The sequence below is a fragment of the Bufo gargarizans genome, chromosome 3 (assembly GCF_014858855.1).
Source record: "Bufo gargarizans isolate SCDJY-AF-19 chromosome 3, ASM1485885v1, whole genome shotgun sequence".
Lineage (NCBI taxonomy): Eukaryota > Metazoa > Chordata > Amphibia > Anura > Bufonidae > Bufo > Bufo gargarizans.
The window spans coordinates 167,512,115-167,527,003 of NC_058082.1; the positions used below are offsets into that span (position 1 = coordinate 167,512,115).

The 14,889-nt window shown below is 43.9% G+C and overlaps 1 protein-coding gene across 1 annotated transcript in view; it reads right to left on the minus strand.

Moving 5' to 3' along the window:
• The window catches only part of LRCH1 (leucine rich repeats and calponin homology domain containing 1), a 243,846-nt gene that overhangs the window by 49,956 nt on the left and 179,001 nt on the right, over nucleotides 1-14,889 (minus strand). The window contains exons 10-15 of the mRNA XM_044287241.1: nucleotides 7,921-7,988; nucleotides 4,542-4,628; nucleotides 2,924-3,004; nucleotides 2,802-2,838; nucleotides 1,635-1,667; nucleotides 461-530 (exon numbers count right to left, since the gene is read on the minus strand). Coding sequence (XP_044143176.1) covers nucleotides 461-530; nucleotides 1,635-1,667; nucleotides 2,802-2,838; nucleotides 2,924-3,004; nucleotides 4,542-4,628; nucleotides 7,921-7,988 — 376 coding nt within the window. The remainder of the gene's footprint in view (nucleotides 1-460; nucleotides 531-1,634; nucleotides 1,668-2,801; nucleotides 2,839-2,923; nucleotides 3,005-4,541; nucleotides 4,629-7,920; nucleotides 7,989-14,889) is intronic.

Consider the following 14,889-nt stretch of genomic DNA (forward strand, 5'->3'; position numbering starts at 1 on the left):
AATCATTCTTAATCTGCATGATATACTTTATCACTATAGCCATCTGTATAGACTTTCTGTAACAGTAAATGGCATAGTGTATGTCAAGTGACCACTCTATTGGCATAAGATGTATGCATGGACCTTAGGAATACTAGCGATGTACCGTATATGCTTGGAGCTTTCCAAGCACATACACCAAAAGCATTCATATGACAATAAGTGAACAGCGCCAAAGCATTGTGGTTTTGCCACAATTTTAGCAGAAGAACAGTACAAAAAAATACAGCGTTTTAGAGAAAGTTGTAAAAACTAGAATTGCAAACAAGCTCTAATTCTGATTGCAAAATAAAATATACAAAAATTTTTAGTTACAATTAGTTATATGCAGTTTGTTTTTATCAAACAAGTTAAAATGTACATATCTTTCTAAGCTGTGCTGCAGTAGTAGACACTTTCCTCTGTTGGCAATGAAACCTACCAGATCGAGGTTTTAAACCAAAGGTTGTAGTGTTGTGTACTGGAGACATGGTGGGGGTGCCATCTTCTGCCTGGGGTGGGAGAGAAAAAATATCTCAGTATTATATGAATTAACCAATTCATATGCTGTTTGATATAAACCTAATCCCATTACAGATAAAGGAATTTGCCTCATGCCCAAAACCGTAGTTTTCTTCTGCATCCGATCCGCATTTTTTGCAGGTCACACGCGAATCCATTAATTTCTATGGGTCCACAAAAATGCAGACAGTACATGGATGTCATCCGTATGCTGCCTGCATCTGTGTGGCTGTTACGTACATTTTAGAACACATCCTATTCTTGTCCATTTAGCGTGAGAAAACTGCAGAAGGCACACGGCCAGTATCTGTAATTTCCAGATTTGCAGTTTGCAGATCGCAAAATGGATGCGGTCATGTGCATGAGGCCTTAGCACAGGATTCTTACAAGCTGTTATTTTGGGGGTTTTGAGTTGAACAATAAAGGGGTTGTACAGGTTTAGAAAAATATGGAGGCTTTTTTCAAAAATGGCGCCACACCTGTCCACAGGTTGTGTATGGTACTGCAGCTACTACCCACTTACTTTACTGGTTAGCAATTTACAAGTTTGGCGCTGTTTCTTAAAGAAAGCAGCCATGATTTCCAATAATGTACAACATTTTTAAATTATTTCACAAAAGATGTAACTCAGTAAATAATTCTACTTTTTAGTTTTTTTATTTTACACATGGTATCACTGATATTTTTTACTATGGAAGCAGGTCTATAAACATTTCCCGGAAATTATACGGTATTTTTTCCTTACAGTCACCCACAACTGGGAAGTAAAACTTTCCCTGCTGCTCCCTGACTTTACAAGAGTACTGCACTCTGAATATTGCACCTAGATTAATGTGGCGTCACTTGAAAGCTAAGATTCTGATTTATGATATAACAGCGCTATAATTTTAATTCAGATGTTACATCTGGAATATAGAGTTAAATAGACTAGTCTGAATTAGGGAAAATTGAGAAAAACTCTACACCTGTAAAATACCTCATGGAACCATTTGTGGCATATGTATGTTTTTATTAGAATACACTTAGTAGTTAGTAATATGATACAATATAGAAAGTGTGAAGTGAAAAGGCAAATATGGCAATGTGTAACCCACCTCTTCCTGGGAATCATAACATGCGTCGTCATTCTGCACATTAAAAGAAAGACAAATGAGTTAATGCATTAGAAGCAGAAGCTACAGTAACACGCCTGCAGTCCGCTGCAGCATGGGCTCAAGGCATGGCAGGGGATGTCAATGGTTAGAAAAAAGGCAATTGTGTTTCTGACCCTCTTTTCTCAAGTCAGATAACCCCTTTCATCCCTAAACTATACTACATGGCCAGAAGAATGGAGACACCTGACCATCACACCTATATGAAATTGTATTGACTTTTTATTTTGTAATGTGTAGGGGCAGTGATACTGACCATTTTTTAATATACTTTAATTACTCAAATTTGATATCTTGTGCTTCGAACTTGGCTTGTTTTTCTGTCCTTCCTTTGTCTCAAGTTTTGGCACTGCATAGCCCTTCTGGTTTTTGACTCATTTCGTATGACTCTGCTTTTGTGTTTGTCCCTATTACATGTTTTGTTTGTCCTGCACTTTTTCTAGTGTAGGGACTGTCATCCAGTTGCGGTTTTGCCATTTAGGGATTATACTGCAAGTGGGTAGTGGAAGCAAGCTGGGTTCTAGTTCAGGGACTCACTGTCCTTGTCTGTCTCTACCTACAGTCGTTACACCTGAACTCAATACCAAGGAGGGGTTCGCATCGCGAGATTATGGCGCTCTAGCTTTCTGACATCGGGGGGCAAGGAGGAGATTCTGAGGATGTGGGGCGGCGCTGGGCTCCTTCACGCTGGACTCATCTCAGGGACAGGACTCATATGTATCAAATCGTTATTTTTTTTTACACAATAAAAGCACACAGAGCTATGGGGACTGGGTATTGCGGATGTGCTAGCGGCCATCTAGCAACCCATGTCCTCAGCTCTATACATCAAATCCCGGTGACAGGTTTTCTTTACATTCCATTTAAAAAATAAAGTATTCTCAGTTATTGCACTTTATCATTCCTAATTTACAATCCCTAATAATGCTTTTTATTCAAATTGTACTATTAAATGTTAGCTGTGTAGTTCAGACAAGTCAAAACATGAGATTTATGGCCATTTCTATGCTGTCCTTCTCTGATGTTTTATGGCCATATTAAACTTGATTGTTACATTCTGCGATTATGAACACATGCTATGAACATTTTACAGGCACGTCCAACTCTTACCTGCGCTATTGAAGACATCTGTAATTCTACTTGTCCACTGTTAGAAAGAAATAAAAGTCAGTAATCCGTGGATGTGATTTAGCTCTCTGCTCAATAGACTTTACAATGGGAAATAAACACACTTTACTGTAGACTTATTCACATCAGATGGGGTAGTCTGTAAACTGTACAGTTCTGCATTATCTTCAATTTCCATTCTTAGTCTGCAGGAAATGAAACATAAAAACTAAAATGAATAGATCATAAAAATGCATAATGGCAAATTTACTGTAAAGAAAAGGGAAATCTCTTCAAGTGAGCAAAAAAGTCTCATCTGAATCGTGGTTTCATAGGAAGAGTATTGCTGTATCCAGAGGTGTAGTGTGGGTAAGCCAAGTACTGCATCCCCTTATCCTGCGATCACCAGGCCCCCCACAGGAAGCAACATAGCCGCTTCCTCCATTCACTGCATTGTGCTCATTGGGCGATGTGCACCAAGCAAAGGAGAATACAGAAGCGGTAATAAACCATTTCTGCCTTGTCCTCAGGGCCCCGGGCAGCCAGAGACCTGACCTGATCCTGCTAGATTTCAGGAGCAGGAGCTTTAATGTTTTGCTTTACTTCATCATGCCCCTATGTAAACCATCAATACAAGAAGGGACATATATTAACCTCCCCAACAGCAATGCATAGTAAAGCAAAAAAGCATCAAAGCATATAATACTTCCCAGCAGTGCCAAAGAAAGACCACCATGTACCATAAAATACCTCCCAAACTGTTCCAAAAAAACACCCATGAGGTACAAAATACTCAGTATTATTATCTCCTGGTCACCCCTCCCCAATAGCAGCATTATCTCCCCCCCCCCCCCCCGACAAAAGTATTGCCCTCTGACAATCCATTCCTGACTGTAGTTCTTTTACTATCAGAGGGTTTAGGGCCTGCGATGACATCACAGCTTTCTAAGCCTCTAAATTGCAGTCATGATATAGGGATCACATCATCAGTGCAATTATTGTTCAGTCATGTCAGGGGCCCCCTGACAGACCGGCTCCCCAGGAATCTGCCAGGTAGGGCAGATTCCCAGTCTGGTCTTGGGTATTATCTTGACAGTGCCCCGGTGGTAGAGAGCCCCCTGGTAGTTTGGTGCCCAAGGGAACTGCCCCTCTGGACTCCTCACAATGCTACGTCGCTGTCTGTATCCATTGGATATGCCATAAGAGTCTTAAAGGATCTAGTCCAAGAGGTCAGTCCTGCACCTATCTCAAGATAGGCCCCGTCATATGCTGCTGGCTGAGCAGCTCTTTCCATTCACCGCTATGTCCACGCTTACTCAGCTATTTCCAGAAGTACCATAGAGGTTAATGGAGACAGCAGCACATGTGCCTCCTCTCCATTCCTGGTGTTTCATGATGGGGCCCATTTCTTGAGATAAGGGCGGATCCTAGAGGTGGGACCTGCACCTATCATGCAACTGTGGCATATTCTGTGGACATGCCATAAATGTCCTGATGGGAATAACTCATTAATGGGTGCCGGTCCTAATGGGTGAAGGAGAGACAACAGCTTTAATGGTTTTAATAAAAATGAATGTACACTTGACACCTCAAGGTGATTCCACAAATCAGCAATAAGTTACGGCAACTGAACCCAGGTTACATAAAGAAAAGAGTTGGTTCTATGTTCAGGAGCTTACATCCAATTAAATGGATACTTAAAAAGTACTTGGTGGTAGTAATCAGATTATTATTATTTTTTACCTTGTAGGGTCTTGTAACATATCGACTGCTTCTCTTAATTGGTCTATCATTCCTGAGTTGATTTCTTTACTTTCTGAACTTGTATTGCTGGGAAACAAAAGAAATCCAGTATGACACTGGAAATCCTGAAGGGAATAATGGTCACGATCTAGACTAGGTAGAGCACTCGCATCCTTAACTAGGATTATGTATAGTATTTTCTTTATTTAGTGTACAATAGGCTTCCTGGGAAATACATATAGGTAATTATATCTAGATTAGCCATAGACACCAAACAAAGGTATAGTCAGCTGACTTTAAATTGCATGCCTGTGGTCGGGTGGGTAAAAGGCCAGTTCTAAGTAGAAATAAATAGCAGAAAATGAATTCCGGCACCAAGATGTCGCAAAGAATAAAATCCAATGGCTTATATTTACTAAGCCTGTAGATGGCAAAAGCTTAGACAGACTTTCTAGACCAGGGGTGCACAACCTACGGCCCAGGGGCCACATGCGGCCCTTAATACAATTCTGTGCGGCCCCCATCCATCTGGTATGTCTATGTCTTGTGGCTACTCACATATATTTTTTATGTATTCGCCTATTAGATGGGAGTCCTGGAAGTGTAACTAAACATTCCTGATATATACTGCATGCTCAATATGCTATAAATGCAGTATTTCAGTTAATACCCTTTTAAATTTTATTTTCGCCCCTTGTCATTGGTTCAGTCTGGCAATGTGGCCCCCAACCAGAAAACATTGTGCACCCCTGGTCTAGACCATCACCAGATTTATCACAGGGCTCAGGCTGGATGGAAAAAGTTTGGTGCAAGGATAGACACCTTTCTCTGACTCTATACCAACTACTGCTAGGCTTAGTTTCACTTTTATACCAGAATTATGCAAAAATTTGGACATAAATGGTGCATCTTAAGGCTGCCCCCCCCCCCCATTTTCTCTAAGCTCACCCCTTTTCAAGCATGTCTGAAAAAAGTGTAGAAACTGTAGATTCTCCAATTTGCGCTGCTTGTTTAGACAGATTTTTGGCGCAGGCACAGTAGTAAATACGGACCTATGTTTCATTTCAGCAAAATATAAAGATCCTTAGTAGAAACTCATGCAACTTGGCTAACATATTTGGGCAAAGGGGGTCATTTATCATTTAAAGGGAACCTGTCACATCCCAAATGCATGTAAACCCGCCAGCAGTACCTCAGGGTAGCCCGCAGTGTCATACTAATCATATTTTTCAAGGTCAGAAAACGATCTTTTATCCTCTGTTCGCGCTATTTTGCATGTCAGCTTGAAGTCAAGCGGGCAGTGTCATGGTAACTGCGCCCCCTCTTGCCTTTGGGTGACAGCCCACAGTTCGCATTGCGCCGCTGAAACACTGCAAACAGCGGCTGTCTGACATGGGATCACCCAGTAAAACAGAGGGCACCGCGCATGCGCGAGACTTGGAAAAGCGAAACCGAACTGGGGACTCTCACTCAAAGGCAAGAGGGGGCACGGTTACCTTGACTTGAAGCTAGGAGGCCGCTGACCCCTTGACTTCAAGCTGACATGCAAAATAGAGCGGACAGAGGATAAAAGATAATTTTCTGACCTTATGCCGCATCGGACTGCAGGATGAAAAATATGATTAGTATGACACTGCCGGCTGCCCTGAGGTACTGCTGGCGGGTTTACATACATTTGGGAGGTGACAGGTTCCCTTTTAAGTTGTTTTTGTGTCAGTTTTAAAGGGAACCTGTCCCTGGGGTTTTGTGTATAGAGCTGAGGACATGGGTTGCTAGATGGCCGCTAGCACATCCGCAATACCCAGTCCCCATAGCTCTGTGTGCTTTTAATGTGTAAAAAAAAAAGATTTGATACATATGCAAATGAACCTTAGATGAGTCCTGTCCCTGAGATGAGTCCAGCGTGAAGGAGCCCAGCACCGCCCCGCATCCTCAGAATCTCCTCCTTGCTCCCCGACATCAGAAAGCCGTAATCTCGCGAAGATGCAGGGCGGTGCTGGGCTCCTTCACGCTGGACTCATCTCAGGGACAGGACTCATCTAAGGTTCATTTGCATATGTATGTCGGGTTTTTTTTACACAATAAAAGCACACAGAGCTATGGGGACTAGGTATTGTGGATGTGCTAGCGGCCATCTAGCAACCCATGTCCTCAGATCTATACACAACATCCTGGTGACAGGTTCCCTTTAAGTCTGGCTTTGCTTTGTATGCCTGCACCAAATTTATGAACTGGTGCACCTTAAAAGGGTTGTCCCACAAAAAATATTCTACAGTTTTCAAACCAGCAGCTGGATCTGAACACTTTTGTAATTGCATGTAATTAAAAATTTGGCATAGACACTAAGTTATTCAATAAGATATATCTGTATAGCACCACCTGCTATTTGGTTTCTTTCTTATTTCTTTGCCCTGCTCACTGAGATGGCTGCACATGCATTTATTAAGTGTTTAAGGCTACTTTCACACTAGCGTCATCCTTTTCCGGCATTGAGTTCCATCACAGGGTCTCAATACCGGAAAAAAAACTTCAGTTTTATCCTAATGCATTCTGAATGGAAAGCAATCTGTTCAGTATGAATCAGAATGTCTTCAGTTCAGTCCCTTTACAGTATTTGGTCGGAGGAAATACCGCAGCATGCTGCAGTATTTTCTCCGGCCAAAATTCTGGAACACTTGGCGGAATGCCGGATCGACATTAATTCCCATTGAAATGTATTAATTCCGTATCCGGTACTAAGTGTTCCGGAAAACCGGATCCGGTTTCCTGGTCAGCGCAAAAAAAAAAAATACCAGATCAGTTTTTCTGGATGACACCGATGAGATGGATCCGGAATTTAAATGCATTTGTCAGACGGATCCGCGTCTGGATCTGTCTACAAATGATATTCGTTTGCATACGGATTTCCGGATCCAGCAGGCAGTTCTGGCGACGGAACTGCCACCGGATCCTCACAACGCAAGTGTGAAAGTGCCCTAAGACAGGGGCCAGGTTTAGTGGGAAAAGGGTTGCCTACTGGAAAATGGCATGGATGAAGATACATCAATGTGCAACAACAAAATCGTGGCAAAGTGTAGATGCTAGATGCACCCTATTTATCATTCAGCATCAGCCACTGTGATAAACCGAGCACATTTTTAGACAATCTGGTCTTCATTTATACTTATTTAAAGGGGTTATCCAATACCATAAACTGCCCCCCCCCCACCACCACCACCATTGCCTGGCCCCTCACAGGGAATATACTTACCGAGTCTCCATAGCGTCACCCGCGATGCTAGGGAGGCTCGCCCCCGTGCCTGCCTGCCATTGGCTGCTCCACAGCAAAACACTATGGATGTCTTAATGGACCCTTACTGGTAATTTGTAATATACTTACTTATGGTGTATAGACCATGTTGTATCCTCCTGTATTTGCAAAGGTTCATCAAAATCTGCAGATTTAGCCTAAAATCAAGAAAAGCCAGATAACTAAATAAGAATCTCTTGGTTGCTACATTAAAGGTCTTGTGTAATGTCAAAATCTACTCACTGTACAGTAAAATATAGTTGTTTGCAATTAAAAATAAAAAGGGGCTGCTTTCTTTGGGCAAACAGCATGACTTTTATCCATGGCCAATGTCTGGTATTGATGTTTACCCACTTTCAAGTGCTATAAATAGGGCTGAGTTGTAATAATCAGACACAGTCTTTGGAAAAGAGTGCAAACTGTATTTTAAAGGGTTTGTCTTAGTTATTCAATATTTGCTGCATTCCAGTATATGCTATACAAGGCTGGGATTGTATACAAGGCTGTAGTGGTGATGGCACATGACCACTTTAGTCAATCACAGGCCTCAATGCTATATGACACATAACCACTGTAGCCAATCACAGGTCTCTTCGGTATATGGCACATGACCACTTTAGTCAATCACAGGCCTCTATCCTATATGACACATAACCACTGCAGCCAATCATAGGTCTCTTCGGTATATGGCACATGACCACTGTAGTCAATCACAGGCCTCTTCGGTATATGGCACATGACTACTGTAGCAAATCACAGCCCTCTATGCTATATGACACATGACCACTGCAGCCAATCACAGGTCTCTTCGGTATATGGCCCATGACCACTGTAGTCAACCACAGGCCTATAAGCTATATGGCACATGACTACTGTAGCAAATTACAGGCCTCTATGCTATATGGCGCATGACCACTGTAGCAAATCACAGGCCTCTATGCTATATGGCGCATGACCACTGTAGCCAATCACAGGCCTCTTCGGTATATGGCACATGACCACTTTAGTCAATCACAGGCCTCTATGCTATATGGCACATGACCACTGCAGCCAATCACAGGCCTCTATGATATATGGCCCATGACCACTGTAGCCAATCACAGGCCTCTAAGCTATATGGCACATGACCACTGTAGCCAATCACAGGCCTCTTCGGTATATGGCACATGGCCACTTTAGTCAATCACAGGCCTCTATGCTATATGGCACATGACCACTGCAGCAAATCACAGGTCTCTTCGGTATATGGCCCATGACCACTGTAGCCAATCACAGGCCTCTAAGCTATATGGCACATACAGCTACATCAATGAAAAAAAAAATAGAAAACTTTTGACTGCTGAAATGGCAAAGAGGCAAAAATAAAAGAAATTTGCCAGTTATTTTGACCTTTTCAAACCTGGTCATTTAAAAGGGTTGTCTCACTTCAGTCTGTGGCATTTATCATATAGAGAAAGTTAGTACAATGCACTTACTAATGTATTGTTATTATCCATATTGCTTCCTTTCCTGGCTCGATTAATTTTTTCATCACATTATACACTGCTCGTTTCCATGGTTACAAGCACCCTGCAATCCATCAGTGGTGGTTGTGCTTGCACACTATAGGAAAAAGCTTTGGCCTCTCTGATGGCCAGGACCGTGGGAGCGCACATAGGCTAGTGCTTTTTCCTATAGTGTGCAAACACGACCAGCCAGAAAAGGAAGCAATATGGATAATCACAATACATTAGTAAGTGGCAAATGCTATTTGCCAAAGTGAGACAACACCTTTTAGGCTACTTTCACATTCGCGTTTGGTGCGGATCCGTCATGGATCTGCAACGACGGATTCGTTCAGATAATACAACCGTCTGCATCTGTTCAGAACGGATCCGTTTGTATTATCTTTATCTGTCCCCATTGACTTACATTGTGTGTCAGAACGGATCCATTTGGCTCAGTTTCGTCAGACGGACACCAAAATGCTCCAAGCAGCGTTTTGGTGTCCGCCTCCAAAGCAGAATGCTGAATGTACGGAGGCAAACTGATGCATTCTGAGCGGATCCTTTTCCATTCAGAATGCATTAGGGCAAAACCTGAACGGATCTCACAAACGGAAAGCCAAAACGCCAGTGTGAAAGTAGCCTAAAGGGTTAACACACATCTGTTTTTGGAGTGTGGGAGAAATCTGGAATATCTGGATGAAACACATGCAAACAAGATGAGAACACAAACGCCATGCAGATGTTGCCATTGATGGATTCAAGTCCAGATTTCCTTCTAACCACTAAGTCAGCCTTTTATTAGGGTGGATTCAAAGGCCGTTTTTGGCCATAAATATATTGTGGGCCTACGTTCAAAGGCCATAATATGGCTTCATATAGGATACGATCCTCTTCTTGACCATAAATATGTAGTCAATCAAGTATTATTATTGTTATTTATTTGAAAGTGCCATTAATTAGATGGCACGGTACATCAAGAGGTGGTCAAACATACATAATATAAAAATGATAAACACAAAACTGACTGGCACAGAGGGGCAGAGGACCCTGCCCGCGTGAGCTTACAATATACAAGAGAAGGGGAAGGACCCAGTAGGTGAGGGTAGAAGCTGCTCATCTGGCTGTGTGGTTGCAGCAGGGTTATTTAAGGTGGTAAACTTTCCTGAAGAGGTGGGTTTTCAGGTTGCTTTTGAAGTTTTAGATATTGGGTAGAGTGTGATGTGCTGGGGTAGCAAGTTCAAGAGTACAGGGTACGCACATGAGAAATCTCGTAGGCGATTGTGTGAGGAACAGACGAGAGGCGAACTAAGAAGGAGGTCTTGTGACGATCGGAGATTACGTGCAGAGATATATCGGGAAAGCAGGTCAGAGCCGAAATGAATAGACAGATTGTGGACGGCCTTTTATGTTATTGTTAGTACTTCAGACTGAATTTGCGGAGCAATGGGAAGCCAGTGAAGGGATTGTGTCACGAGGGTGTCAAGAGCCACGTCTGACTCCGTTATACCCGGGGTCAGGAAGTCGCAGCGGGTGGCTGCCCCGCTCTATGTCTAAAGATCACGGTGTTTCTTAGTGTTTGTTTTCTGTGTTTGCCTTGCTATCCTTTTTGTCTCACTCAGGGATCCGTAGCTTCTCCTCCTCAGCTGTTTCTTGTCTGCCACTCCCAAACTCCTTATATTCTCCTCTCACACTTCTCTTGTTGCCAGTTATAGAGCTTCCTGCCTGGACATCTATGCTGACCCACTGGAGCTGAGAATCTGGTTGTTGTTCCAGAGTGCTACCCTCCGGATCCCTGTTGGGCTTTTGTTGTCTCCTGTTGTTGCCCACCTGGGATTATATGTTTAGTTTGTATTGTCTGTCCTCCCCTTGGTGTTTTCCTTTAGAGCTAGTGGTGCGGACTAGTGTTCCCACCGCCCTGTTCACTATCTAGGGCTCATCCTAGGGAAAGCCAGGGTTTTAGGCACGTGATCGGCGTACGGGTGAGGAACCCGTCTAGGGACGACAGGGCAGCCAGGCGCCAGCCGCAAGGTGAGTCAGGGGTCACCACCTTCCCTCTCACTAGGGCAGGGCCTCCCTCTTTTCCTCCCTCCGTGTCACGTATGTGACAGTTACGCCGATCGTGATATTATAACTGGCCCTTATTTTTTTTTTGAGAAAAAAATAAATAAATAAATATATAATTTTTTTTTTCTCTACTTAGAATCCAATATGGATCCTATTGCTGCTTTGGCAAAACAGCTTCAAGGCCTGTCTTTGGAGGTGGCAGGATTGAAGGCGTCTGTCCTCCAACAGCAGCAGCAAATGCAGCAGACCGTAAGCCCAGCGGTTGCTATGGGTAACCAGGTTGTTACAGAACCCAAGGTTGTTCTTCCTGACAGATTCTCTGGGGGAAGGGACAAATTTGTGTTGTTCCGTGAGGCCTGCAAATTATATTTTAAGCTGCGCCCTTACTCCTCAGGTAATGAAGAACAGCGGGTGGGGATTGTTATTTCCCTGCTTCAGGGGAACCCGCAATCCTGGGCGTTCTCGTTACCCCCTGGTTCCCAGGCTCTCCGGTCAGTGGAGGGATTTTTTGGGGCTTTGGGTCTCATATATGATGACCCTGACCGTGTCGCCCTGGCTGAGTCGAAGTTACGGAGACTCCTACAGGGAGATCGGCCAGCAGAGGAATATTGCTCAGAGTTCCGCAGGTGGGCTACGGATACTCAGTGGAACGACCCGGCTCTCAGGAGTCAGTTCTGCTCTGGGTTATCTGAAAGGGTTAAGGATGCGCTGGCGCTGTATGAGACCCCCCTTTCCCTTGATGCTGTTATGTCCCTCTCTATCAGGATAGATAGACGTCTTAGGGAGAGATCGAAAATTCCTGAGCAATCGGTAACCTCTCCCAAGCAGCAGTTAGTCTGTACTGACTTGGATGAGCCTATGCAGCTAGGAGGAACTTCTCGTCAGGTCCGTCCTAAGGTTCGCCGTAGGTGGGGGGCTTGTTTTTTCTGTGGGGGGAAGGGTCATTTCATTAATGTCTGTCCCTCCTTTCCCAAAAACAAAAGACCGTCGGAAAACTACTAACCCCAGGCTGTGCGGAGGATGTCAGCCGGGGGGTATACGTTTCCTCCATACGAACATCTCAATTTGTGTTGCCAGCGGTTATTGTTTTTGGTGTTAAGACGGAGTCTATTTCTTTTTTTCTAGACAGTGGTGCAGGGGTAAATTTGATAGATGCCCATTTTGCCCGCACTATGGGTTTGTCTCTCTGTACGCTGCAGAGACCCATTCCCATATTCGCTATTGACTCTGCTCCTCTGTCTCAGAGAAACCTCACTCACGTTGTCCATAACTTACATCTTCGGGTAGGGGACCACCATAAGGAGCGTCTTTCATGTTACGTTCTGGAGGGCCTTCCCTCTCCTGTGGTATTGGGTCTTCCCTGGTTGGTAGCGCACAATCCAGTGGTGGATTGGCAGGCCAGGGAGATATTGGAGTGGAGTGAGCATTGCAGAGAGAATTGCTTAAATAACAATTGCTTAATCGCCTCCATAGCTTCCCTACCTACATTTATTTCGGACTTTGAGGACGTTTTTTCTGAAAAGGGTTGTCAGAAGCTACCACCTCATCGTCCTTATGATTGCCCGGTTAACCTGATTCCCGGTGCAAAATTACCCAAGTCCAGGTTGTATAATCTTTCGGGTCCCGAGAGACAAGCCATGAAAGATTATATCTCCGAGAGTCTGGCCAAGGGACACATCAGACCCTCTTCTTCACCCGTGGCTGCAGGGTTTTTCTTTGTTAAAAAGAAAGATGGGGGCCTGCGTCCTTGCCTAGATTTCCGTGAGCTAAACCGGATAACCGTCCGAGACCCATACCCTCTTCCTCTCATTCCTGACCTTTTTAATCAGATTGCGGGTGCTAGGTGGTTCTCCAAACTTGATCTTAGGGGGGCCTACAATCTGATTCGTATCAAGGAAGGGGATGAGTGGAAGACCGCTTTTAACACCCCTGAGGGGCATTACGAAAATTTAGTCATGCCTTTCGGTCTGACCAATGCCCCTGCTGTCTTCCAACATTTCGTTAATGATATTTTTAGTCATCTCATCGGCAGGTTTGTAGTCATATACCTAGATGATATCTTAATTTATTCGGCTGATCTGAAAACACATGAAGTACATGTCAGGCAAGTACTGCAGGTCCTACGGACGAATAAATTATATGCGAAAATTGAAAAATGTGTCTTCGCCGTTCAGGAAATACAATTCCTGGGATATCTGTTATCTGCTTCAGGTTTCCGTATGGATCCTGGGAAGGTCCAGGCAATTTTAGATTGGGATCTTCCTGAGAACCTTAAAGCTCTACAACGGTTTTTGGGTTTCGCAAATTTCTACAGAAAGTTTATTAAAAATTATTCAGTGATCGTTAAACCCCTTACTGACATGACTAGGAAGGGGACTGATTTTTCTAAATGGTCTGACGCCGCTAAAATTGCATTTTCCTCTCTAAAAGAGAGATTTACCTCGGCACCTGTCCTAATTCAACCTGATGTCTCCCAGCCTTTTATTGTTGAAGTTGATGCGTCGGAGGTGGGAGTGGGGGCTGTATTGTCTCAGGGTCCGTCTCCTGGCAAATGGCGTCCTTGCGCTTTCTTTTCAAAAAAAATTATCTGCAGCAGAAAAGAACTATGATATTGGAAATAGGGAACTGTTGGCGATTAAACTGGCGTTTGAAGAGTGGCGTCACTTCTTAGAGGGAGCAATCCACCCCGTCACGGTAATTACGGATCACAAAAACCTTCTGTACCTAGAATCGGCTAAGCGTCTCACCCCTAGACAAGCTAGGTGGTCGCTATTCTTTACCAGATTTAACTTTGTAATCACCTATCGTCCTGGGGCAAAAAATACCAAGGCAGACGCATTGTCTCGTAGTTTCCCTGGAGGGGGTAATGTTAGTGATCCGGTACCTATTTTACAAAGAGGAGTGGTTGTCTCTGCTGTACACTCTGTTCTAGAGGGAAAGGTGTTAGAGGCCCAGGGGGACGCCCCGGCCTCTTGCCCCTCAGAGAAATTGTTTGTACCGTTAAACCTGCGTCTTGAGTTATTGAAGGAACATCATAATTCGGCACTTGCTGGGCACCCGGGTAGTAAAGCAACCTTGGAGCTATTGTCTCGTCGTTTTTGGTGGCCAAGGTTGCGTCAGGATGTAATAGATTTTGTGTCTACTTGTTCTACTTGTGCACGCGCGAAAGTCTCTCATACACGTCCAGCAGGGTCTTTATTGCCACTTTTCATCCCCAATAGACCATGGACACATCTATCAATGGATTTCATCACTGACTTACCTTTGTCTGCGGGTAAAACAGTTATCTTGGTAGTAGTAGACAGGTTTAGCAAAATGGTACACTTTATTGCGCTACCCGCACTTCCTAATGCTAAGACTCTTGCTCAGGTGTTTATCAGTGAAATCGTGAAGCTTCACGGGGTCCCTTCCGATGTGGTTTCGGATCGGGGAACCCAGTTTATTTCTAAGTTTTGGAAAGCTTTTTGTACCCGTTTAGGGGTACACTTATCCTTTTCCTCAGCTTTCC